Source organism: Oncorhynchus masou, chromosome 12 (genome assembly GCF_036934945.1).
Source record: "Oncorhynchus masou masou isolate Uvic2021 chromosome 12, UVic_Omas_1.1, whole genome shotgun sequence".
Taxonomy (NCBI): Eukaryota; Metazoa; Chordata; class Actinopteri; order Salmoniformes; family Salmonidae; genus Oncorhynchus; species Oncorhynchus masou.
The window spans coordinates 43,246,604-43,271,653 of record NC_088223.1 but is presented as its reverse complement, the minus strand read 5'-3'; the positions used below and the strand labels follow the sequence as shown (position 1 = coordinate 43,271,653).

Below are 25,050 nucleotides of genomic sequence, written 5' to 3'. Positions count from 1 at the left end.
GCTGTGTGGCGACGCTCCCCAACCTGACAGAGCTTGAGAGGATATGCAGAGAAAAATGGGAGAAACTCCCCAAATACAGGTGTGCCAAGCTTGTAGCATCATATTGTAGCTTCAACAAAGTACTGAGTAAAGGGTCTGAATACTTAAGTAAATGTGATTTGTTTTTTATTTTTAATAAATGTTCTAACATTCTAAAAATCTGTTTTTGCTTTGTCATTATAGGATATTGTGTGTAGATTGATGAGGGTTAAACACTATTTAATCGATTTTAGATTAAGGCTGTAACGTAACAACATGTGGAAAACGTGAAGGGGTCTGAATACTCTCCGAATATCTTAATCTTTCCAAAATATAGACTCTTAGCTTTTATTTGACACCTAATTTGATCCTTTGAACTTCACATTAGTGTTCATGGGGCTTTTCACATGGAAATGCCCTACTGTTGATATTATTCAAAAAGAAATCAACACGCTTATGAAAAAAAGATATTTACCATAAGAGACACAAAGCTAGTCATTGTGGAATACCTGGCTATTATGAATGACACCATTGTAAGTGAATGATTGTTGCAGCCCCTCACCATCTGTGAATGTCTCACCTGAACATTATTCTGCTTAGATTAGTGTAATACAAAAGGCAAACAAACTGATACAAGATACAGATGGCCAATACACTTTATCGGTGAATAAATAGTGGCTACAGGTCTCTCAAAAAAACACACACAAAGTGATTAAGACATCATTTCAATAGGCCTAACATTTCTAAATCTGCAATATAAATTTAGATGATTTTCTCACATAAAGGGCTGAGGTGGTGTGGTCCCAAAAAGGACAGTCTGAAACCATGCATAAACTTGCATGTTTGTCATTCAATGGACTTAAATACGGGGAGTGCGGTTAAACTTTTTGTTACTGTCGGTCAACATTGGATCTAAGTGAGTTGTTTTAAATTATTGGTTTTGTCAGGTAAACTGAGTCCATGGATTTGGACGGCAAGGTCACATGTCTAATTATTCTTATTTGGTGTTGGTCTCATGATCTCCCGGTCTTAAGATGGAATTGCATCCAGTGCAGTCCCCTTTAAAAAACCAAACCTACAATTAAACACCGAAGAATTCAGTAAATTGTGCAATTCCCAAAGCCTTATTCGGAGAGCATAAGGGTGACGACCTAGATTGTTTTGTCTGGGTACACAGGACTATGATTAAACAAATGAACAGAACAAAAAACAAGTCTGATGTCTGCAGTTTGATCTTTGGCAACTGAGGTCAGAACCTGGATTAGGGGTCAAAAGAGGTCCGTTTGTGGAAGGACTACTTGTGGGTTCCCTGACCCTGTCCGTCTTGTGGGGGAGGTGGTGGTGGGAGCTCAGAGATGCCCTCCTGTGTGGCAGGGGAGTCAGCCAGCAGGAAGGAGTCATTGGAATGGGTACTGAGGCACAGCGGAGCCAGGCGGCGGAGGTTGCTCGGTGTCCAGGGCAGTCTCAGCTGAGCCCTCTGAGAAGGGTCCATGTTGCTGCTGTCCACCTCGGCTTCAGCCAGCCATGAAGGAATCTGCTGCATTGGTGGCATGGGGTCCATTGTGTCCATCTCCGCCATGAAAGCTGGGTTGACGATTCCAGCTAGACCAGGAGAGAGATTTAAATTAATTGGAAATGATTTAATCGATTGAAAGGTCTCTTAAGAGGTGAGTTTATTGTTGTTTCGTGACTGAAGTGTTTTAGTGTCTGATTTAGACATGTTTAACCCCTCTGCGCACGGATCCCGCTAGCGGGCTGAAATTCCACAACATACGGTGATCGCTACATAAATAGTCATATTAAACATTCATGAAAATGCAAGTGTCTCACATGTATCGAAAGCCTAGAATCTTGCTAATCCAACTGCGTTGTCAGATTTAAAAAAGGATTTACTGTGAAAGAATACGACGCGATTATCTAAGCATAGAGCCCCATAAAAAATAAAAAAATGTAACCAGCACAGGCGTAACATAATCACAAACTGCATTAAAAATAAATCGTTTACCTTTGACGATCTTCGTCTGTTTGCAATTCCAATGCTCATTGTTACACAATGAATGATCTTTTGTTTGATAAAATCCGTTTTTATAGCCTAACACGAAACATTTTGTGAACCGCTTGTGTCGTGAATTCCGTCTCATTCCATTTTCGACGACACATCCCAGGTAAATAACCCACACAGAACGTGAATTTTCCAGTCATGTTTGGTTTCACTGCAATCAACTGATTTGTTTGTAACACAATCTGTTTGTAACACAATAAAACCTGATGGGCCATTTGGCGGGACGTATTGGCTGAAAGAAACCGATTTGAAGACAACAAGTCATGACATCATTGTAATATAATACAGACAGTAGATCTAGCTGGTCATTGTTTGTAACACAGTTTGTTTGTAACACAATCAAACCTGATGGGCCATTTCGCAGGACGTATTGACTGAAAGAAACCGATTTGAAGACGACAAGTCATGACATCATTGTGCACCAATGATTTGTCCGCTGTTTTGTTGATTGACTGTCTTTTAACCCAATGACCACTGATCGTCTTGAAATCTAGCTGGGTAGATAGCCAATGAGCTGAGCTAAACGGCAATCCGCCATGTTTATGTGTTGCAAGACCAACCCATGTAGTAAGCTCCGGCGTAAAGTGAGTCATTCGCTATTGAAGTTTCATACACGGAAGGAGAAGCACATATTAAACACTGCATTGTTTGGTAAACGCGCAGATTCAGCTGTTTATATATCAATCATTATGGTGACTAAGTGAGGGAAAGCTAAATCTAAGTCTAGATATACAGATGTACACACAATTTTAGAATAAATTGATTTGGAAGGTGAGACAGAGATTGTTGTAGAATGCTTAATTTAGCGATTGTGGAGGAATATTTTTTGAATGGGAGAGGACATCGCTTTGGACTGTTAAGTTCTTATCATGCTAATGCCCTTGTTTGAAATTAATAATATAAAATATTATTTGTGATTTTTATTTCATTTTAGAAGCAATATATAAACATGTAATGTCATGAAATGTGAGATGCGTGTGTCTGCCGCTCCACCCCAACCCACATGAAATAAGCCTATTTGAGGCTGTTGAGGAGAGGGCAGGACCACATCAATGGCCAAAGTGAAATAGAGACAGTAGATACAGCTGGTCTGTTGTAATATAATAAAGACAGTAGATCTAGCTGGTCTGTCATAATATAATAGAGACAGTAGCTCTAGCTTAAATGTCATAATATAAAAGAGAGTAGATCTAGCAGGTCATAAGAATATAATAATATATTCAACCTAATATATTCAACCTTCAACTCTCTATATATATCTGTTTATTATACCTGTTGATACAGGGCTCATATGTGAACTATTCTAACTGAACATTTTCTTTCACAGTGACACTGACTCCGAATGGGAGTCTTAACCGGTGCCCTGTGTACATTTAAGTATGCTCTCTCTAATTCTCTCTCTCTCGGAGGACCTGAGCCCTAGGACCATGCGTCAGAACTACCTGGCATGATGACTCCTTGCTGTCCCCAGTCCACCTGGCCGTGCCGCTGTTCCAGTTTCAACTGTTCTGCCTGCGGCTATGGAACCCTAAAACTGTTCATTTTTACTCTTGAGGTGCTGTCCTGTTGCACCCTCTACAACCACTGTGATCTCCACCCGGCACAGCCAGAAGAGGACTGGCCACCCCTCATAGCCTGGTTCCTCTCTTGGTTTCTTCCTAGATTTTTGCCTTTCTAGGGAGTTTTTCCTAGCCACCGTGCTTCTACACCTGCATTGCTTGCTGTTTGGAGTTTTAGGCTGGGGCTATATAAATGGATTTGATTTGATAGAGGACTGAGGGTCTTCCAAATATTGAAAGTGTGTAAATAGTTACCCATGTTATTTTGTAAATGTGTATATATATATTTTTTTCTTCATATTTTTTAATCAATTATTATTATTTTTTCATTTATTTTTCTCCCCCAAATTTTTTTGGGGGGGGCTGTGTTAGAATACCATTTTGGTATTTTGTATATAGTTATTTGTTTCAAAATGTATACCTTCACCAATTTGGCCACTTGGGTACGTTTGGGCCACTTGTGTGGGACACCTGGGTGACTTCATGATAAATGTCATGTAGCACACTAATTTTGGAAGTTATCATTCTGAAACTTTGTACTGTTGCCCTCTTATATTTTTCACTGAAATTATCCCCATCATCCTATCTGAATGTTTGTTTTATCTTGTTCATTTTAAAGATGATGATATAAAAATAGAAAACATAATGTTTTTTTATTGTTTTATCTAAACCAGATATATTGTGTTATATTCTCCTACATTCAATTCACATGTACACAAACTTCAGAGTGTTTTCTTTCAAATGGTACCAAGAATATGCATATCCTTGGTTCTGTGCCTGAGCTATAGGTTGTTAGATTTGGGTATGTCTTTAGGCGGAAATTGCACAAAGTAGGGGGGAGCTGTAAGAGATTAACTTGGTTGATTTAATTAATTTTGAGTTGATGTGAAGAAGACTCTCTTACCTCCTCTATAGGCACTCATGGGGAATGAACCGCCAGCAGCCTCGTAACCAGAGGCACTGTCTCCTTCAGAAAACTCCAAATCTAGAGGCAGAGAGAAACAGTCAATCAGAAAACAATTAAATTATGTTGTTTACTAATACACAGGTATCTAAACCAAAATGGCAGAAAGCAAATGTAAGCAGCCTTGTCCTCTTCCTATGTGTCACAAATGTTTATGTCATTGCTGTTACTGGACCTTGAGCATTCCCTCCAGTGGCAAACTGTTATCAGGGGAGGGGCCTATATTAAAGAAAAGTATTAGCTAATCACACCCATTTAATATGTTATAAAATTGAGGATTCCATTGATACATTTAACCATTGTGAAATGTCTAGCTAGTTAGCTAGTGGCTTTTCAATTGGTGACGTCACTCGAGACAAAGTAGTTGTTTCCCTTGCTTGGCTCGAGCCCAGGTTGAGGCAAGAGAGGGACGGAAGCAATCATTTTACATAAATACAAAGTGTCAATGGTGTTACTCAATTTAAAATAAGGGAAATGACATTTTATGCAAAATGGTTATCCATTTAATTTTAGTAAATTATTACTTGAGAATATGTGCCATACATTTATGAAAACCCTCAAATACCTAAAACGTGTCATTGGTGTTACTACTCCTACTGGTGGCAAAATGTTATCACAATGGTGCAAATTATTAAAAGGCATTAAGCTGCCGTTTTAGTTGATTTAGAATAGGTACCCCCCAAAAAAATCTAGAAAAACACCACCATAGTGTAAGAACGACCGTTGACCTCAACCTTCTCATATAATGCAAAAGAGATGTGAAAAGCAAAGAGCAAAGAAGTACCTTCATCCCCATAATCATGGCTTTTACTGTTATCTGTGGATTTTCCATTTGGCATCTAAAAATGACAAAGTCAAACATACATATTATCACATTGCCTCCAAGAGGATGGTTATGAAGACAAGGGGGAAGGAGGAAAAAGTGCAGGCTTTCCTGACCTTTTGTGGCTGGTCTTTCTTTAAATGCTTGCTTATCTTCTTGGGTGGGGCGACACCCATTTTGGCTGACTTGAATGACTCTAGACGGCTCCTCATGGTTCTCTGGAAGATCTCTTGCACCTCATGCTCGTCTTTGTTGACTTCGAGGTTCTTCCGACTGTACCTGTGTCTGTGCTGTTAGGTCATAGAATGAGAGCAAGAGAAGATGGTCAAAAATAGTATTTTTTAGCGCCCCTGGGATTTTTGAGGATCTAATTGTCTTTGACTAAGCAATACCTGTTTCCTGCCTTTGTACAAGTGCTGCTGCAGCAGATGGTGTGCGTCAAAGTCCTCTGACTCCCTCATCTTCAGGTCCTGCTCATGCATGTCCAGGCAGACAGAGGGCACACTGTCCCGTCTGGTAGGGAAGAAACATACATATTCACTGTTGGTAATTTGCTGGCCACTGGAGGGCAGACTTGAAAAAGTACCAGGGCCCAGTTTCCCAAAAGCATCTTAAGTCTAAGTTCATCATTTGAACCCTCGTGGGAGCATTGTTAAATCTCCAAGCTGTTTCCAAAAAGCATTGTTTAATAAAGTTGCACTTTATTGGAGATAATATATGAAACACCGAAGATACCAGGCCTGGTCTTCATAGCAGATTTTGAAAAGGCGTTTAATAAATTACAACTAGAATTTACATGCAAATGCCTGGATTACTTTAATTTTGGTGAATCTCTTATACAATGGGTTAAAGTTATGTACAGTTACCCCAGATGTCAAATAGTAAATAATGGTTCCTTCTCAGAAAGTATTGAGCGTTTAATAGGAGTAAAACAAGGCTGTCCTTTGTCTCCATATCTATTTATTATGGCCATTGAAATGCTAGCTATTAAAATGAGATCCAACAAGAACATCAAGTGGTTAGAAATCCAGGGGATAAAAACACAAGTTTCAATGTATGCCAATGACTCTAGATTTTTCTATATCCCTGCACAGTTTCATTGAAGATCTTGATCACTTTTCTAGGCGCTCTCTCTCTAAAACCCAATTCCAAAAAGTATACCATATTACGTATTGGATCGTTACAAAATACAGTGTTTACACTACCTTGAAGTTTACCAATAAAATGGGCGGATGGTGAAGTAGACATACTTGGTATTCACATCTCAAAAAAATATAAAAAACATGAAATTAATTTACCACAATTAATTTCAATAGAAAGTTAGCAAAAATAGATATGATTCTGCAAACATGGAGAGGTAAATACTTGTCTTTTTGTGAAAAAAAATCACATTGATTAACTATTTGGTCCTATCACAGTTTACTAACTTACTAATGGCACTGCCTTCTCCACATAACTCGTTTAATGCCTCCTGACGTCATTTCCGGTCACAACTTGCAGACTTGTTTTCGAGTTGCTGTGCGTTTTGTTGCCAACCTATTTTGATACCTGACAACTTTACTGTTTTTACTTTTTAATTACCGTTTATTTATATATATATTTTTTTCTTTTTTCCCTCAACTTTTTCACTCCGGACGCTTTATCTGGACACGATTCGCCAGGTCCTCCAACAGCCGAAGCTAAGTATTAACATTAACATGATGCCTTTTAATTGCAGTCGCTGTACTCGCCTTACGGCGAGGATAGCTGTGCTACAAGCCCAGCTTCAGACGCAATCGTTAGGCAAGGGTAATTTCAGTTTAGGAAAGGATGAAACGTTGTCTGTGCCACCAGTAAGTACAGATAGTAGTATAAATCCCCTGGCACAGTCCCTGCAGCCGGACAACTTTCTCACTGTTTCTGGAAGGAAATGCTGTAGGAACGCTCAACCGGTGTCGCTCACTCAGCCGACAGAAACTTTCAACCGGTTTTCCCCATTAAGCAGCTAGTCGGAGTCAGAGGCCGAGTCTTCTCTGGTCTCTACTCCTCCCGTTACGGGGTCTGAGACGCCAAAGCTTCCCACCATTAGCTCTGACAAATTGAAAACTCTAGTCATTGCGACTCCATTACCCGCAGTATTAGACTTAAAACGAATCATCCAGTGATCATACACTGTTTACCAGGGGGCAGGGCTACCGACGTTAAGGCTAATCTGAAGATGGTGCTGGCTAAAGGTAAAACTGGCGAGTGTAGAGAGTATAGAGATATTGTTATCCACGTCGGCACCAACAATGTTAGGATGAAACAGTCAGAGATCACCAAGCGCAACATAGCTTCTGCGTGTAAATCAGCTAGAAAGATGTGTCGGCATCGAGTAATTGTCTCTGGCCCCCTCCCAGTTAGGGGGAGTGATGAGCTCTACAGCAGAGTCTCACAACTCAATCGCTGGTTGAAAACTGCTTTCTGCCCCTCCCAAAAGATAGAATTTGTAGATAATTGGCCCTCTTTCAGGGACTCACCCACAAACAGGACCAAGCCTGACCTGCTGAGGAGTGACGGACTCCATCCTAGCTGGAGGGGTGCTCTCATCTTATCTACCAACATAGACAGGGCTCTAACTCCTCTAGCTCCACAATGAAATAGGGTGCAGGCCAGGCAGCAGGCTGTTAGCCAGCCTGTCAGCATAGTGGAGTCTGGCACTAGCACAGTCAGTGTAGTCAGCTCAGCTATCACCATTGAGACCGTGTCTGTGCCTCGAACTAGGTTGGGCAAAACTAAACATGGCGGTGTTCGCCTTAGCAATCTCACTAGGATAAAGACCACCTCCATTCCTGTCATTATTGAAAGAGATCATGATACCTCACATCTCAAAATAGGGCTACTTAATGTTAGATCCCTTACTTCAAAGGCAATTATAGTCAATGAACTAATCACTGATCATAATCTTGATGTGATTGGCCTGACTGAAACATGGCTTAAGCCTGATGAATTTACTGTGTTAAATGAGGCCTCACCTCCTGGCTACACTAGTGACCATATTCCTCGTGCATCCCGCAAAGGCGGAGGTGTTGCTAACATTTACAATAGCAAATTTCAATTTACAAAAAAAATGACATTTTCGTCCTTTGAGCTTCCAGTCATGAAATCTATGCAGCCTACTCAATCACTTTTTATAGCTACTGTTTACAGGCCTCCTGGGCCATATACAGCGTTCCTCACTGAGTTCCCTGAATTCCTATCGGACCTTGTAGTCATAGCAGATAATATTCTAATCTTTGGTGACTTTAATATTCACATGGATAAATCCACAGACCCACTCCAAAAGGATTTCGGAGCCATCATCGACTCAGTGGGTTTTGTCTCTGGACCCACTCACTGTCATAGTCATACACTGGACCTAGTTTTGTCCCATGGAATAAATGTTGTGGATCTTAATGTTTTTCCTCATAATCCTGGACTATCGGACCACCATTTTATTATGTTTGCAATTGCAACAAATAATCTGCTCAGACCCCAACCAAGGAACATCAAAAGTTGTGCTATAAATTCACAGACAACACAAAGATTCCTTGATGTCCTTCCAGATTCCCTCTGTCTACCCAAGGACGCCAGAGGACAAAAATCAGTTAACCACCTAACTGAGGAACTCAATTTAACCTTGCGCAATACCCTAGATGCAGTCGCACCCAAAAAACTAAAAACATTTCTCAGAAGAAACTAGCTCCCTGGTACACAGAAAATATCCGAGCTCTGAAGCAAGCTTCCAGAAAATTGGAACGGAAATGGCGCCACACCAAACTGGAAGTCTTCCGACTAGCTTGGAAAGACAGTACCGTGCAGTACCGAAGAGCCCTTACTGCTGCTCGATCATCCTATTTTTATAACTTAATTGAGGAAAATAAGAACAATCCGAAATTCCTTTTTGATACTGTCGCAAAGCTAACTAAAAAGCAGCATTCCCCAAGTGAGGATGACTTTCACTTTAGCAGTGATAAATTCATGAACTTCTTTGAGGAAAAGATTATAATTATTAGAAAGCAAATTACGGACTCCTCTTTCAATCTGCGTATTCCTTCAAAGCTCAGTTGTCCTGAGTCTGCACAACTCTGCCAGGACCTAGGATCAAGAGAGACGCTCAAGTGTTTTAGTACTATATCACTTGACACAATGAAAATAATCATGGCCTCTAAACTTTCAAGCTGCATACTGGACCCTATTCCAACTAAACTACTGAAAGATCTGCTTCCTGTGCTTGGCCCTCCAATGTTGAACATAATAAACTGCTCTCTATCCACCGGATGTGTACCAAACTCACTAAAAGTGGCAGTAATAAAGCCTCTCTTGAAAAAGCCAAACCTTGACCCAGAAAATATAAAAAACTATCGGCCTATATCGAATCTTCCATTCCTCTCAAAAATTTTAGAAAAGGCTGTTGCGCAGCAACTCACTGCCTTCCTGAAGACAAACAATGTATACAAAATGCTTCAGTCTGGTTTTAGACCCCATCATAGCACTGAGACACCACTCTTGAAGGTGGTAAATGACATCTTATTAATGGCATCGGACCGAGGCTCTGCATCTGTCCTCGTGCTCCTAGACCTTAGTGCTGCTTTTGATACCATCGATCACCACATTCTTTTGGAGAGATTGGAAACCCATATTGGTCTACACGGATAAGTTCTGGCCTGGTTTAGATCTTATCTGTCGGAAAGATATCAGTTTGTCTCTGTGAATGGTTTGTCCTCTGACAAATCAACTGTAAATTTCGGTGTTCCTCAAGGTTCCGTTTTAGGACCACTATTGTTTTCACTATATATTTTACCTCTTGGGGATGTTATTCGAAAACATAATGTTAACTTTCACTGCTATGCGGATGACACACAGCTGTATATTTCAATGAAACATCGTGAAGCCCCAAAATTGCCCTTGCTAGAAGCATGTGTTTCAGACATAAGGAAGTGGATGGCTGCAAACTTTCTACTTTTAAACTCTGACAAAACAGAGATGCTTGTTCTAGGTCCCAAGAAACAAAGAGATCTTCTGTTGAATCTGACAATTAATCTTAATGGTTGTACAGTCGTCTCAAATAAAACTGTGAAGGACCTCGGCGTTACTCTGGACACTGATCTCTCTTTTGAAGAACATATCAAGACCATTTCAAGGACAGCTTTTTTCCATCTACGTAACATTGCAAAAATCAGAAACTTGTTGCAGAAAAATTTATCCATGCTTTTGTCACTTCTAGGTTAGACTACTGCAATGCTCTACTTTCCGGCTACCCGGATAAAGCACTAAATAAACTTCAGTTAGTGCTAAATACAGCTGCTAGAATTCTGACTAGAACCAATTTTTTTATCATATTACTCCAGTGCTAGCCTCTCTACACTGGCTTCCTGTCAAAGCAAGGGCTGATTTCAAGGTTTTACTGCTAACCTACAAAGCATTACATGGGCTTGCTCCTACCTATCTCTCTGATTTGGTCCTGCCGTACATACCTACACGTACGCTACGGTCACAAGACGCAGGCCTCCTAATTGTTCCTAGAATTTCTAAGCAAACAGTTGGAGGCAGGGCTTTCTCCTATAGAGCTCCATTTTTATGGAATGGTCTGCCTACCCATGTCAGAGACGCAAACTCGGTCTCAACCTCTAAGTCTTTACTGAAGACTCATCTCTTCAGTGGGTCAAATGATTGAGTGTAGGAGTGGAAAGGAGTGGAAAGGTGAACGAAAAGGCTCTGGAGCAACGAACCGCCCTTGCTGTCTCTGCCTGGCTGGTTCCCCTCTTTCCACTGGGATTCTCTGCCTCTAACCCTATTACAGGGGCTGAGTCACTGGCTTACTGGTGCTCTTTTATGCCCTCCCACGGAGCCAACTCACTTGAGTGGGTTGAGTCACTGATGTGATCTTCCTGTCTGGGTTGGCACCCCCCTTGGGTTGTGCAGTGGCGGAGATCTTTGTGGGCTATACTCGGCCTTGTCTCAGGATGGTAAGTTGGTGGTTGAATATATCCCTCTAGTGGTGTGGGGGCTGTGCTTTCGTAAAGTGGGTGGGGTTATATCCTTCCTGTTTGGCCCTGTCCGGGGGTATCATCAGATGGGGCCACAGTGTCTCCTGACCCCTCCTGTCTCAGGTGGGCTAGGGTCAATTTGTTATATCTGGAGTACTTCTCCTGTCTTATCCGGTTTCCTGTGTGAATTTAAGTTTGCTCTCTCTAAATCTCTCTTTCTCTCTTTCTTTCTCTCTCTCGGAGTACCTGAGCCCTAGGACCATGCCTCAGGACTACCTGGCATGATGACTCCTTGCTGTCCCAAGTCCACCTGGCCGTGCTGCTGCTGCAGTTTCATCTCTTCTGCCTGTGGCTATGGAATCCTGACCTGTTCACCAGACGTGCAACCTGTCCCAGAACTGCTGTTTTCAGCTCTCTAGAGACAGCAGGAGTGGTAGAGATACTCTTAATGATCGGCTATGAAAAGCCAACTGACATTTACTCTTGAGGTGCTGATTTGCTGCACCCTCGACACCTACTGTGATTATAATTATTTGACCATGCTGGTCATTTATGAACATTTGAACATCTTGGCCATGTTCTGTTATAATCTCCACCTGGCACAGCCAGAAGAGGACTGGCCACCCCTCATAGCCTGGTTCCTCTCTAGGTTTCTTCCTATGTTTTGGTCTTTCTATGGAGTTTTTCCTAGCCACCATGCTTCTACACCTGCATTGCTTGCTGTTTTAGGCTGGGTTTCTGTACAGCACTTTGAGATATCAGCTATCAACAAAATATATCAACAAAAGGGCTATATAAATACGTTTGATTTGATTAATTCCGTCCATATATATCTAAAATGTCCATGTATTTGGCGCGTTTGATCCAGCAAAACACTGGTTCCAACTTGACCAATGTCACTACACAAGATCTCAAAAGTTACCTGTAAACCTTGCCAAAACATTTCAAAATACTTTTGTAATACAACTTTAGGTATTTTTAAACGTAAATAATCAATCAAATTGAAGAAGGGATGATCTGTGTTCAATACAGGAAGACAACAAACTTAAGCATGCTTTCTGGTTTTGCGCAACTACCAAACAGTACACACGACGTGAGACTTGTTCAAGATGGCCGTACTTCTTCATTACATAAAGGAATAACCTCAACCAATTTCTAAAGACTGGTGACATCCAGTGGAAGTGGTAGGAACTGCAAATAAGTCCCTTAGAAATCTGGTTTCCCAATGAAATCTTAGTGACCTCAAAAAATGTTTTGAATGGTTTGTCCTCTGTGTTTTGCCTGCCACATAAGTTCAGTTATTCTCACAGACATGATTCAAACAGTTTTAGAAACTTCAGAGTGTTTTCTATCCAAATGTACTAATCATATGCATATCTTATATTCTGGGGAAGAGTAGCAGGAAGTTGAATTTGGACACCCTATTTATCCAAACGTGAAAATCCCTATCCCGAAGAAGTTTTAACCATGGCAAGGTGACTGGGAATATGAATGAATACAAGCAGTGTAGTTATTCCCTCCGTAAGGCAATCAAACAGGCAAAACGTCAGTATAGAGACAAAGTGGAGTCGCAATTCAACGGCTCAGACACGAGACGTATGTGGCAGGCTCTACAGACAATCACGGACTACAAAGGGAAAACCAGCCACGTCGTGGACCACGTCGTCTTGCATCCAGACAAGCTAAACACCTTCTTCACCCGCTCTGAGAATAACACAGTGCCACCGACGCGGCCGCGACCAAGGACTCTGGGCTCTCCTCCTCCGTGGCTGACGGGAGTAAGACATTTAAACGTGTTAACCCACGCAAGGCTGCCGGCCCAGACGGCATCCCTAGCCGCGTCCTCAGAGCATGCACAGACCAGCTGTCTTGAGTGTTTACGGACATATTCAATCTCTCCCTATCCCAGTCTACTGTCTCCACATGCTTCAAGATGTCCACTGTTGATCCTGTACTCAAGAAAGCAAAGGTAACTGAACTAAATAACTACTGTCCCGTAATACTCACTTCTGTCATCATGAAGTGCTTTGAGAGACTAGTGAAGGATCATATCACCTCTACCTTACCTGACACCCTAGACCCACTTCAATTTGCTTACAGCACCAAATAGATCCACAGACGATGCAATCGCCATCGCAATGCACACTGCCCTATCCTATCTGGACAAGAGGAATTCCTACAGTAGAAGTCGTTAGTTTACATACACTTAGGTTGGAGTCATCAAAACTTGTTTTTCAACCACTCCACACATTTGTTGTGTGTTGTGTATAATTTTGGGAAGTCACTTAGGACATCTACTTTATGCATGCAACAATTGTTTAATTATTTCACTTCTGGGTCAGAAGTTGACATACTTGACTGTGCCTTTAAACAGCTTGGAAAATTCCAGAAAATTATGTCATGGCTTTAGAAGTTTCTGATAGGCTAATTGACATCATTTGAGTCAACTGGAGCTGTACTCAGTGCCTCTTTGCTTGACATCATGGGAAAATCCAAAGAAATCAGCCAAGATCTCAGAAAAAAAGTTGTCGACCTCCACAAGTCGGGTTCATCTTTGGGAGCAATTTCAGGAGACGTCTTACTACTCAGGAAGGAGACACATTCTGTCTCATAGTGATGAATGTACGTTGGTGCCAAAAGTGCAAATCAATCCCAGAACAACAGCAAAGGACCTTGTGAAGATGCTGGAGGAAATAGGTACAAAAGTGTCTATATCCACATTAAAACGAGTCCTACACCGACATAACCCAAAAGGCCGCTCAGCAAGGAAGAAGACACTGCTCCAAAACCGCCATATAAAATCCAGACTACGGTTTACAACTGCACATGGGGACAAAGATTGTACTTTTTGGAGAAATGTTCTCTGGTCTGATGAAACAAAAATAGAACTGTTTGACCATAATGACCATCGAAATGTTTGGAGGAAAAGGGGGAGGCTTGCGTACGGGGGTGGCAGCATCATGTTGTGGGGGTGCATTGCAGCAGGAGGGACTGGTGCACTTCAAAAATAGATGGCATCATGAGAGGGGATAATGATGTGGTTATATTGAAGCAACATCTCAAGTCATCAGTCAGGAAGTTAAACCGTGGTCGCAAATGGGTCTTCCAAATGGACAATGACACCAAGCACCCCCCCACCCCCCCACCCCACTATAAAAGGTTGTTCTAATGAAGGATTGCATTATCCACGCCTAAATCTCCATTCCTATGGTCCCATTCCCAGCCCTGCCAGTCTTTCTGGCATCACATATAGCAGCTTTTTAGCTGCAAGTGGGCGTAGGAATGGAGATTGACCAAGCAGATAGTTTGCGCCATTGGAAAGCATGGAAATTAGTTCTCTAATTTAATATTGCTTTACTTAGCCATTACATCTGCCAAACGGGTGAGTAATCTGCACACATTATCAGTTTCAGTGCCTGTACTTTGCCCCAGGGTTGTCCGAGGTTGCTTTAAACTAAACCCGTGATTGTGCCTAAAGGTAGCAGTGCTTGCTATAGCCTCTTTTTAGAGCTGTTGGCCATGTCAAACGTCCTTCCATCCAATATACTTTATATACTTTATTATAACCAATGTTATAATTGCCAGAACACTCTGAGATAGCAAACATATTTTTTGCTGGAGTGGAATCCCACAACAGGGTTTAAGTTTACATTTCCGCCATCCCAAGTTAATGATGCATGTGTTTTAGACATGCATAAGGTCGCATCCCAAATGGCATCCTATTTCCTATAGTGCATTACTTTTGACATCAGCCATATGAAATATGGTGCTATTGGGATGCAGACTAAGTCAGGAAATGTTGCTTACAAGATGGTGGAGACTGGAACATGATCTGGTCCCATATTTTCTGTCATGATGTAAGGCATCATCTCTGAAAAATCGGCACCAAACTTCTTATTGAAATCCACATCGGCCTTGCTTTCATTACGTACGAACGCCAATGAGCCTCTGCGTTCTCCCTATAATAATGGGATACAAATTCTTCATCAAATCAAAGTTTATTGGTCACGTACACAGTATAGCAGATGTAGCAGTGCATGCAGTGAAATGCTTGTGTTATTAGCTCATAACAGTTCTAATACCACAACCATTTCACTGCACCCGCTGCAACATCTGCTATACACATCTTTCATGGTCTGCCATCCAATTTTTCTATTTGTTGTAATGTTACAGTAAATCAGTGATCCTGGAGGTTAATCTATTGTGTAGCATTGCAACTACAGTATTAAGTTGTCATGGCTTTCCCTGACCTTGTGAGTCATTCTTACCTCTTTCACATAGCTTGTGGCATCCTTGATGTTGAGCTTGTGGAAAATGTTGAATATGGGGTCACAAGACTTTCTGGCAATGGGTGTCATCAAGAGCCAGTACAACCACTTCTCCTCAAAGTTATTCCACCTTAGAAGGATGCGAGAAGAGAGTAAAAAAAAACAATTTAGTGCTAACTTTAGTCTTTGAAGGTATGGTATGTAATACATTTATTTAAATAAGACTTATATGATAATAATAACTTATTGAAGTTGATAATATGATGTTAGTGTCCACATACTTGTCTCTCATGTAGTTATCTCCTATTTGTCCAGAAATGTCCTCTATGGCGACAAGCATGTGGTCAAAGGTCTGAAATAATATTTATTTTGTAAAGATTATATTTCAATTGACCAATTTCAACACTTTTAGATGAACTGGTTGATGCTTTATAAAAGAAGGGTTTAGCTACTGACACTCAGCCCTTGATGAACACCCTTCATCTTCCAGAACCCTTCGACTCTGTACACCTATCCCCCTTGCCACTAACTGCTGTCAAGTTATTTTTGACATGTGCATTAATGGACACAGGTTCCACAGTGACCCTTAACCAACTGGGGCTTAACCTTGATCTCCGTAACTGGAGAAAGAGCTCCTATACTGGGACGCTGTGAAGTCTTGATGCAGGTGGGTGACTGAGGCTGAGGCAAAGCTTGACTTCTAGACAAATAACATTATGTTCCAACATGATAAACCCATCCCCCTTTTCAGTGAGTCTGCCTTCCCCAGTACGAGCAAACCAACCGTGCCAACTGACAAGCCCTAGCCTTCAGTGGGAAGCCCCCTTTGCAGAGTGCATGTTTCCCCTATCCAATGATAGCCACCACCATGGAGCCCCATGAGGAACTACAGTTCCCGCCTACACCAGTTCTACAGGCGGCAAGTGTCACCACAGACACAGAATCAGCAGCAGTCGCCACTGTCAAAGCCATGTGGGAGCGATAACAAGTCTGGGACCTACTTCACACATTCCGCTTTCCTGTCACCCTTAATGATGTAGATCAAACCCACTTGGTGCAGCACACCATTGACACAGGCAACACACGCCCCATCTGCCAATGCGCCAGATGGATGCCCTATGCTCATAGAACAGATAGCATCTACTGACACCAACGAACCTTGATAAGCCTCCTCGTAGTCATGGTCCCCAAAAAGGATGGAACCTATAGGTTCTCTGCTGACTATCGACAACTTAGCGAAAAGATTGTGAAAGACACCTATCCACTGCCTCGGAGAGACAGATGCCTTGATTATGTTGATGGCTCAGCTTGATTCTCCTCCCTGGATTTACGGAGCGGATACTGGCAGGTACCTCTGGCATCCGAAGACAAACCAAAGACATTGTTTATGGAGTAGGTTCTCAAAGGTGTGCCCGGAACAATGTTTGGTGTATTTCAATGACCTACTGGTGCGTGGGACAAGGTCTGAGACGTCGTTGGAAAACGTTAAGGAAGTTCTGGGCCAAATCCAAAGAGCTGGGCTGAGTGCATTTTCATGCAGAAAGAGGTACTACTAATTTATTTGTGTTCTCCCCTGACAGGTCTGTCATTCATTTGACAGACCTGTGATTGTAAAAGTGTGTAGTACAGTTTACAAAAGTAGAAACATTACTTTGGGGATTTATTACAGAGATATAAGGTTTGTTGTCTGATTCTTTGGGATTGATGAACAACAAAGACTTCTGATCAGATAGTTACCCTATTCTGTATTTTTTCTGCTAGTGTGCGTTCTGACACTGCTGCTCTCTTCACTTTCAGCCAGGTGACCAGTGGTTTCATGGTTATTCCCTGCAACAAATAAGGAGAAAATATAGCAAACCGGTAGCAAATTAACACATACCAGTCTGTTCAAGACATATAGTGTATGAAAGAAAACTACAAATGGTGAAATATGTATGGACTGACGTTTGACATTTAAATGAGCTATTTTACCTGCAACATGACAGTGAAGTACACCACTATGAGGGTGGTGCTGATCATCAGTTTCTTCTCCTTGTACTTATTCTCGTCCAGCAGGAGCACAAGGCCATAGGCTACGGCCCCACGTAGGCCACCGTAGCCCATCACTAGTTGATCAATAAAGTCCAAGGGAACCAGTCGGTACTGGTTCAGAATCCAGGTCAGTAAAAAGACCCCTGTGATATAAATACACACAGAGATAGGCAGTATTTCTGTTACATGTTCAGTGCCTAGTGAAATTCTACACCCCCCCTTGCAGTCTTCACATTTTGCTGCCATAAAATTACTTCTAAAAAGGGATTAAATTAGAGTGTTTCCATACAGATCTATACAACCTACTTCACATTTTCAATGTGAAATAAAATGATACGTATTTTTCCTAATTAATTCAATTTAAATTAAAAAATGAAGACGTCTTGATTGTGTATGTCTTCACACCTCAGAGTTATGCCACGTTCACATGTTATCGGAAGCTCCTAGTTCCCAGTGGGAAATGAATGACCCTCCAAATTGGAATTACAAGTGGTAAACTTAATAGAAAATGTTGTTACCAGATTTGCCGAGTGTGATGTTTGACCTTTTCAACCAAAAGATAACATCCATTTTTTTGACAATGACAACCTTATCAATAGGAATAATGTAGCTACTCTGACCATATTGTCAATATTAAAGAGATTATCTGGTACTTTTGTTTACTTTTCAGCCAGTAGTTCTGAAAGTAGCACTCACGAGCCAAAAGATATCCTCAAAAATTGCGGACTGCGCCACATATGTCCAGATATCTGCATCACATCATTTCTCTTTCACTCGCTCTGCTGTGATGTGACTCTTGCTTGCTGTCACTCAGTGACAGCTAGCAAGAGTCACTGGCAAAGGGCTAAAGCCCATTGGTTGAACTTGAACCCCCCCTCCCCACGTGGGGGAAAATGGCGCAGCAAAGCTTCCAGAAAAACTGCAGCTTTCAAACTAGGGATTTCAAGGTAAATTGAGTAATTTGAGTTATTCTGCTCATAGATTATGCATGTATGAATTACACATTGACAAATCCAGCTCAAAGCAGAAGGTTTAAAAAATACTTATTGGTTGACAAAGTTAAGGAGCATGTCTTTATGCAAACTAGCTAACTTTATTATTTGCAATGTTATTAGCAAGCTTATCAAGCCCTAAATCTGCATTAAAGGGCTACTCTCCTGCTCACTGACAATTTGTGTTTCTCTTGTATGAACTACACATTGATAAATCCCGCCCAAAGCGGAAGGTTTAAGAAATACTTATTGGTTGCCAAAGTTTGGGAGCATGCCTTTATGCAAGCTAGATAACTTTATTATTAGCAAGCATAAAAAGGCCACTCTCCTCCTCACTGACAATTGTTGTTTCTCTTCCGTAACTATTGCTCTCCTTTAGCATGACTGGTTTGTTTTCCCTCTTAAAAGTTCACAGGCGACCCGCAAGGCTTATTGCTGGCAAAAGTGTGACTTTGGACCCAGTCGTGAGGCTGAGTAGTAACCGTATTTCTTGTAGAAATTCACTTTTCTACTTTTTCTAGCTAGCCTGATCATTAGCTAATGGGACTCAGTTATCCGATGCTGCATGGCTCATGCTAACTTGGCTAGCATGCTGCAAGGCAAGCAAACCATGTTATTCTACCTGCGACACAGTAGTATGGTTCATGTAAAAATCTTTTTCTACCTCGGCCCTCCCTCCTGCTAGCTAGATACTTCGATAGCTAGTGTGACTCGGTTAGCCCATGCTGCAATGTTTAAGCTAACTCGGCTAGCTTGCTGCAAGGCAAGCTAACCTCACAATTCTACCTGCAACACAGTAGAATTGCTAGCTCTCCCCCTCACGAACCTGCATTCATTTCCCAGTACTAACTAGACTGTTGATCCGGCCACACGGCTCTTTCAGTCGTCCTAGCTCAACCCCTTCAGCTAGCACCGAGCTAGCTACAGTACAATTCCGGGTAGCTGCTAGCTAATGCAGTTCAGCCTCATTGCTATAGGGTTCTTTACTGTGCTAATCACTGCTAGCCATCATGGCTTATTTCTCCACAATGGCTAGCACTATCCCTACTCAAAACGAGCTTGCTCAGCACTCAAATCCCGATGTTCTTGTGCCTTCTGTTCTAGGATTGCTAGAAAGGATGTTGACCTTCTGTGCATCATGTGCTTGGGACAGAAACATGCCAAGATGGCGCTCAAGAACTTTGACTTCTACGATTGCTGCAAGTCGCTAACTGAGGCATATCTGAAGAAGAGGCTGAAACGGGCCTCTCTCTCAGTAGCCCGGTTCAAATCGGTTCAAGGGACGATGAGGATAATGGCGAGATTAACTTTGCCAGTCTCTTTGAGACGGCAACTGACATTGAGGTCGACCAGGTCCCAGTCTCTTAGGCGGGATAGCCCCAAAGACAGAGAAGACGCCATTTGCGCCACTGTAATTTGGGTTCTTTGATGTCTATAGCCGAGCCACGACCAGAGTGAGTGGCCGGTTCCCTGGGGAACAGACCGAGAAAGGGATCTGTATGATGGGAGAAGAGTTTCCACTAGCTCAGCCCCAATAAAACAACTGCTACCTGCAGTTCCAGCTTGCCTATGGGAATTTAAGTGCTTGTGGGAAACTATAAGTCCCTTACTGACAAAGTGCTGGCTAAGGCACCTCGAGCTTGGACAAGCACAACATGGGGGAATCCGGGTTTTGCTGCCCTCCTAAAAGCCGATTTATGCTTGATCTGGCTATATGGTGCAGAGGCTCCGTATGGAGGGTGTGACGCAATTGCTCTCTCACTCACAGTAGCCCCGTGGGTTAACATGGTTAACCTCCCTTCCACCATGCACTATGGGCTCAGTCTCAAAAAGGCTCAAACATTACCTTCGAGTTCCATTTTCATCTATTTTCCACAGCCCCCAGAATCTCTACCCATAGATTTTCACCCATGAGACACCATGGATTTTCTACTTTCATTTTATAACCTCTCCGTGTCACATAATGGGGGATTTAGGCTTGCACCTCGCCCTACGAGCTCATCTTGATAACAAGTGACATTCCAGTCAGGCGGTTCTCTACCTCCTTATGACCAGTCCTGGTATGATTGGCTTTTGCAGGGTCTTGTACGGCAGCCTTGCATATGGTACCCTTTGACCCGGACCCCTATGACCCGTGTGTCTGCCCCGGTCGCCAGTCGACTACATGCCCTGCGCACGACCGGTATGTGGACCGTTTTCCTTCGGTCCCCTGCTAACACACTGTTTGCCCGGTCTGTTTTAGTTGGGTTACCTACATGTAGTCTGCTTAACCTCTCTCTGTGGCTCAAGTCGAATAGTTTATTCATGGTCGGCTCTTGGGATTCTTTCTGACTTCCTGGCTGCTGCCTTTCCCAGAAGAGCATCTCCTTTTGTTCCAAAGTGTGGTCTGTACCTTTGCTGGAGTGGACGAAACCCTCATACTATGCTGTTATGCTCTCCTTGGTACCTGCCTTCAACAGAAGGTGGATACCTTTCTCTTCTCTTACACTATCCTGCTGGGATAGTGGAGGCTATTAGGATTTATTCTAATAGTTGGATGTTGGCCTTCGAAGGGGGCCTGCTATGGCCCTCTGCTACAGAGAACTGGGCGTGTTTCCTCTGGGAGATCTGTTTCGGGACCTATGAGGGTGATCTGTGCCGGGACCTCCTGGCTTTTGGAGAGCATGTTGCGATACAGGAGTTCACTAGGTCATGACGTTGCCCTTTTTGGGTACAGCGAGCACCATCCCCCTCTCTCTGTCTCCTACACTCAGGCTGCTGCGACCTCAGGTCGTAAATTCCTGGAGGAGATTATCTCCTCATGGCCACAGTACAGAGAGAGAGTGAGTTTTCATAGAGAGAACAAAGCAATTTCTTCCACCTCAAAGAACATGAGGTCCGAACAACATTTATGTTCTGGAGAAGGTATAAAAGATTGGTGAAGATTTTGGTGAAGATACAATTTTGTGAAACTCATGGGAGACAATACGACCACATTACATTTATGCTGTTTATATAATAGCCTCAGTTATGAGGCTTACATCTAATTGTGGTATAAGATGAATCAGTGAGGATAATACTGTTTGGACTGTTTAATGAAGGAAACTCCAAATCCCTTTGGAGTTTAACTAAATCACAGGACCGCCCATGAGCACAGGTATGGTCTTGCGTCCTGGGACAGGCCCTTTTCTGCTCTTCCGAATAAAACCCCCACCTGGGTTTTCTATCACCAGACCAGCTCACCTCGATAACGAGAGGGCCAAGGTTTGAGAGGAGACCATAAACCTGAGTATAAGCTAAGGTTTGAGTAGATGGCTGAATATTTTAACCATACCACATGGTTAAACTCTTAGACTATTGATACCGACAGAATAAGAACAAATCTTTGATATTAATTACTAGTCTGCAGCTAGGAATTCGGTATCATTGAACGCGAAGACCGACAACCGCCGAAACATCTATTTTATTACGACATGAATGAATGTCACTCTGAACTAACCATTCTAACCACGACATAGAGAGGGCAGACAAACTCTCCAACAGAAACAAACTTTTCAACAGAGATCGCGATGACACACGGAGCGTAAATATATGTACTGATTGCAATTATTCCCGAATGAGTGAGCATTCATGTACAAAGGATTAGCATTTCAATTGTTATAATTATCAACTTTGTCGTGTCTAATCTCAGTTGACCCCCACATCCCTTTGTGTCCACCAAGCCGCGATACCGGTTTATCCCACTAGGGAAACTCCGTTATCATTTCCTTGTAACTATCTACTGTTTGTTTATGCATTTCTGTGAATTACTTAGTTAGTAAATAAATTATTTAAGACAATTGATGTATGGATGACTCATAGTGAAGACTGGGTTCGTGCAGATAACCAACAATTTACAATGTTTGGAATGAGACTAATAACATGAGTTAAAGAATAATTCATTAATTAGAAGACTAATTGATCAGATATTAAAATATCTGAAAGTTATATTAGGAAAATTATAACTTTATAATCTGAATATTTTCTTTGGTGCCCCGACTTCCTAGTTAATTACAGTTACATGATTAATCGTTTATGTCTTAAAATAAGCGTTATGGACACTTACCACGCTGCGCATTGGCCGTTACATATACTCTAGACGACTATACTCTACACTGTAGTTTTCCTCGATTGTGTAGTGCTTACTAGAGAATAATGTAGTATACTATACTCCACAATGTAGTATCCCTTGCTCAAGTGTAGTACTTACTATAGAGTTTTCTATTATTCTGTAGAATAATGTGAAAACACTACAATGAATTTTGAATAAATTTGTAACAAGATACTTTCGAGAGCTGTAATTTGCATTTAAAAAATTCTAAATACTTTTCCATACCATTTTTTTTAGAAGCAGTTCACAATTTTGTGGTCCCCTTCACAATTTTGTGATCCCCTTTACCATGCATTGGTATTAGAAGTCTGAAGGCACTGGAGTGATGAGAGCATCAGCTAAATTAACAAAATGTACATGTACTGCAAATGTTCAAATGAACACTCGCAAAGCATGCTCGTTATTATTCTATTTAGCTCCAGCCCCGAAATGAGACCAATAATAATATCCAGTGTGCTTTGCTATTGTAAATGTTTTTATGTATATTTTGGTCATTAGCAGACACTCTATCCATAGCAACTAACAGTCTTCATCAAATAAAGTTGTAAAAAAACAAACACTTTGTCACGAACCTCGCCGAGGATGGTGCCTCTTCCTGTTCGGGCGGGGCTCGGCGGTCGTCGTCGCCGGCCTATTAGCTGCCATCGATTCCCTTTCCGTTTGTTTTTGGTTATTGGGTAATTGGGTACACCTGTTTTGTATTAGGGTTTGTTTGTAGGTTATTTAAGGGCACTAGGCCCGCTGGGTATTTGTGCGGGCTTGTTTCTTGTTACTCTGTGTTGGATGGTGTTATTTTGTTCTTATCCTTATTCGCCGGACTATTTCTGTCCTGCTGTTTGGACTGGCAACTTATATACGCCCTGTGTGTTGGTGTGACCGTTTTTGTTGCGCTGGTGAATAAATTTGACAAACGACTGAACCCTGCTCTCTGCGCCTGATTCCACCCACCACTCCTAGTTATCGTAACACACTTCAAAGTCATAGCAAGTAAAACGATTATCGTTACTGAGAATTATTGTAGTTTTCTTTTGTATTTTGAGAATATAAAGATACCTAAATGACTGTATTTAGGGCCTCCCGAGTGACGGCGTAGTCTAAGGCACTGCATCGCAGTGCTAGAAGCGTTACTAAAGACCTGGATTCATTCCCAGGCTGTGCTGCAACCGGTACTCCCATAGGACGGCGCACAATTGGCCCAGCGCTGGCCCGGGTTAGGAGAGGGTTTGGCTGGGAAGGCTTTACTTGGCTCATCGCACTCTAGTGATTCCTTGTGGCAGGTCGTGTGCCTGCAGGCTGACCCCGGTCACCAGTTGAACCTGTGTTTCCTCTGACACATTGGTGCGGCTGGCTTCCAGGTTAAGCTGGCGGGTGATGAGGAGTGCGGTTAGGAGGGTCATGTTTCGGAGAATATATGACTTCGCCTCTCCTGAGCCAGTTGGGGAGTTGCAGTGATGAGACAAGATCGAAATTGGGGAGAATATATATATATTAAAATGCATGAATTTAATCTAGATACAATACTATACAAAAGTACTCTATTTTATTTCGATATATTGGTCTGTCGGATATTTCGTATTTGAAACAAGCTATTTTTAGATGCCTCTTTTTCCAATATCTGCATACACACACATCGTGTCAGTGCTGGTAATGTGAAGCCTTCAATGAGAATTATTGTGTATAATTTTGAACTACACACACGGGGATTGCAAGTTGGCAATTGCCTAAACTTCCAAACTATGATATTGTTCATCCTATAGAGATTGAGCGAAATAGAATATCCATTGATTCCCCCTCTCACAAAATCATACTAAAGATTATGACCCAAACTCACCTATGAACCTGAACACAAAGATGAAGAGGAGTGTGAGGAGGATAAAGGCTGTGTTCCACACCCATATAGACGGATCTATGGCCGAGATGCCGAGGAAGACAAAGATGATGGTCTCTGAGCCATTTGCGAACACCTTCATTGTGGATCGTACCGTGCTGACCGATCTCTCGTCCATGTTGGCATTGATATACTTCTGACAGCAGACCCCACAGAATGTACACCTATGGCACAGCAAGGAAAGGGTCATGTCACTTAGAACATATACTAAAATGCAGTAGGTACTGTATATAATGGTAAATAGAGAGCTCTGACATAGTTGACCTCAAGGGTCATAAATGGCTCATCCACACACTCTCAGAAAAAAGGGTTCCAAAGGGGTTCTTCGG

The 25,050-nt window shown here is 42.0% G+C and overlaps 1 protein-coding gene across 1 annotated transcript in view; it reads right to left on the bottom strand.

Moving 5' to 3' along the window:
* Positions 1-656: 656 nt before the first annotated feature.
* LOC135550140 (sodium/hydrogen exchanger 3-like) overlaps positions 657-25,050 on the bottom strand; it is a 77,180-nt gene continuing 52,786 nt past the window's right edge. The window contains exons 6-16 of the mRNA XM_064980659.1: positions 24,665-24,885; positions 17,653-17,855; positions 17,419-17,508; positions 15,963-16,033; positions 15,682-15,811; positions 15,221-15,372; positions 5,819-5,939; positions 5,543-5,716; positions 5,388-5,442; positions 4,544-4,624; positions 657-1,620 (exon numbers count right to left, since the gene is read on the bottom strand). Coding sequence (XP_064836731.1) covers positions 1,313-1,620; positions 4,544-4,624; positions 5,388-5,442; positions 5,543-5,716; positions 5,819-5,939; positions 15,221-15,372; positions 15,682-15,811; positions 15,963-16,033; positions 17,419-17,508; positions 17,653-17,855; positions 24,665-24,885 — 1,606 coding nt within the window. The 3' untranslated portion in view covers positions 657-1,312. The remainder of the gene's footprint in view (positions 1,621-4,543; positions 4,625-5,387; positions 5,443-5,542; positions 5,717-5,818; positions 5,940-15,220; positions 15,373-15,681; positions 15,812-15,962; positions 16,034-17,418; positions 17,509-17,652; positions 17,856-24,664; positions 24,886-25,050) is intronic.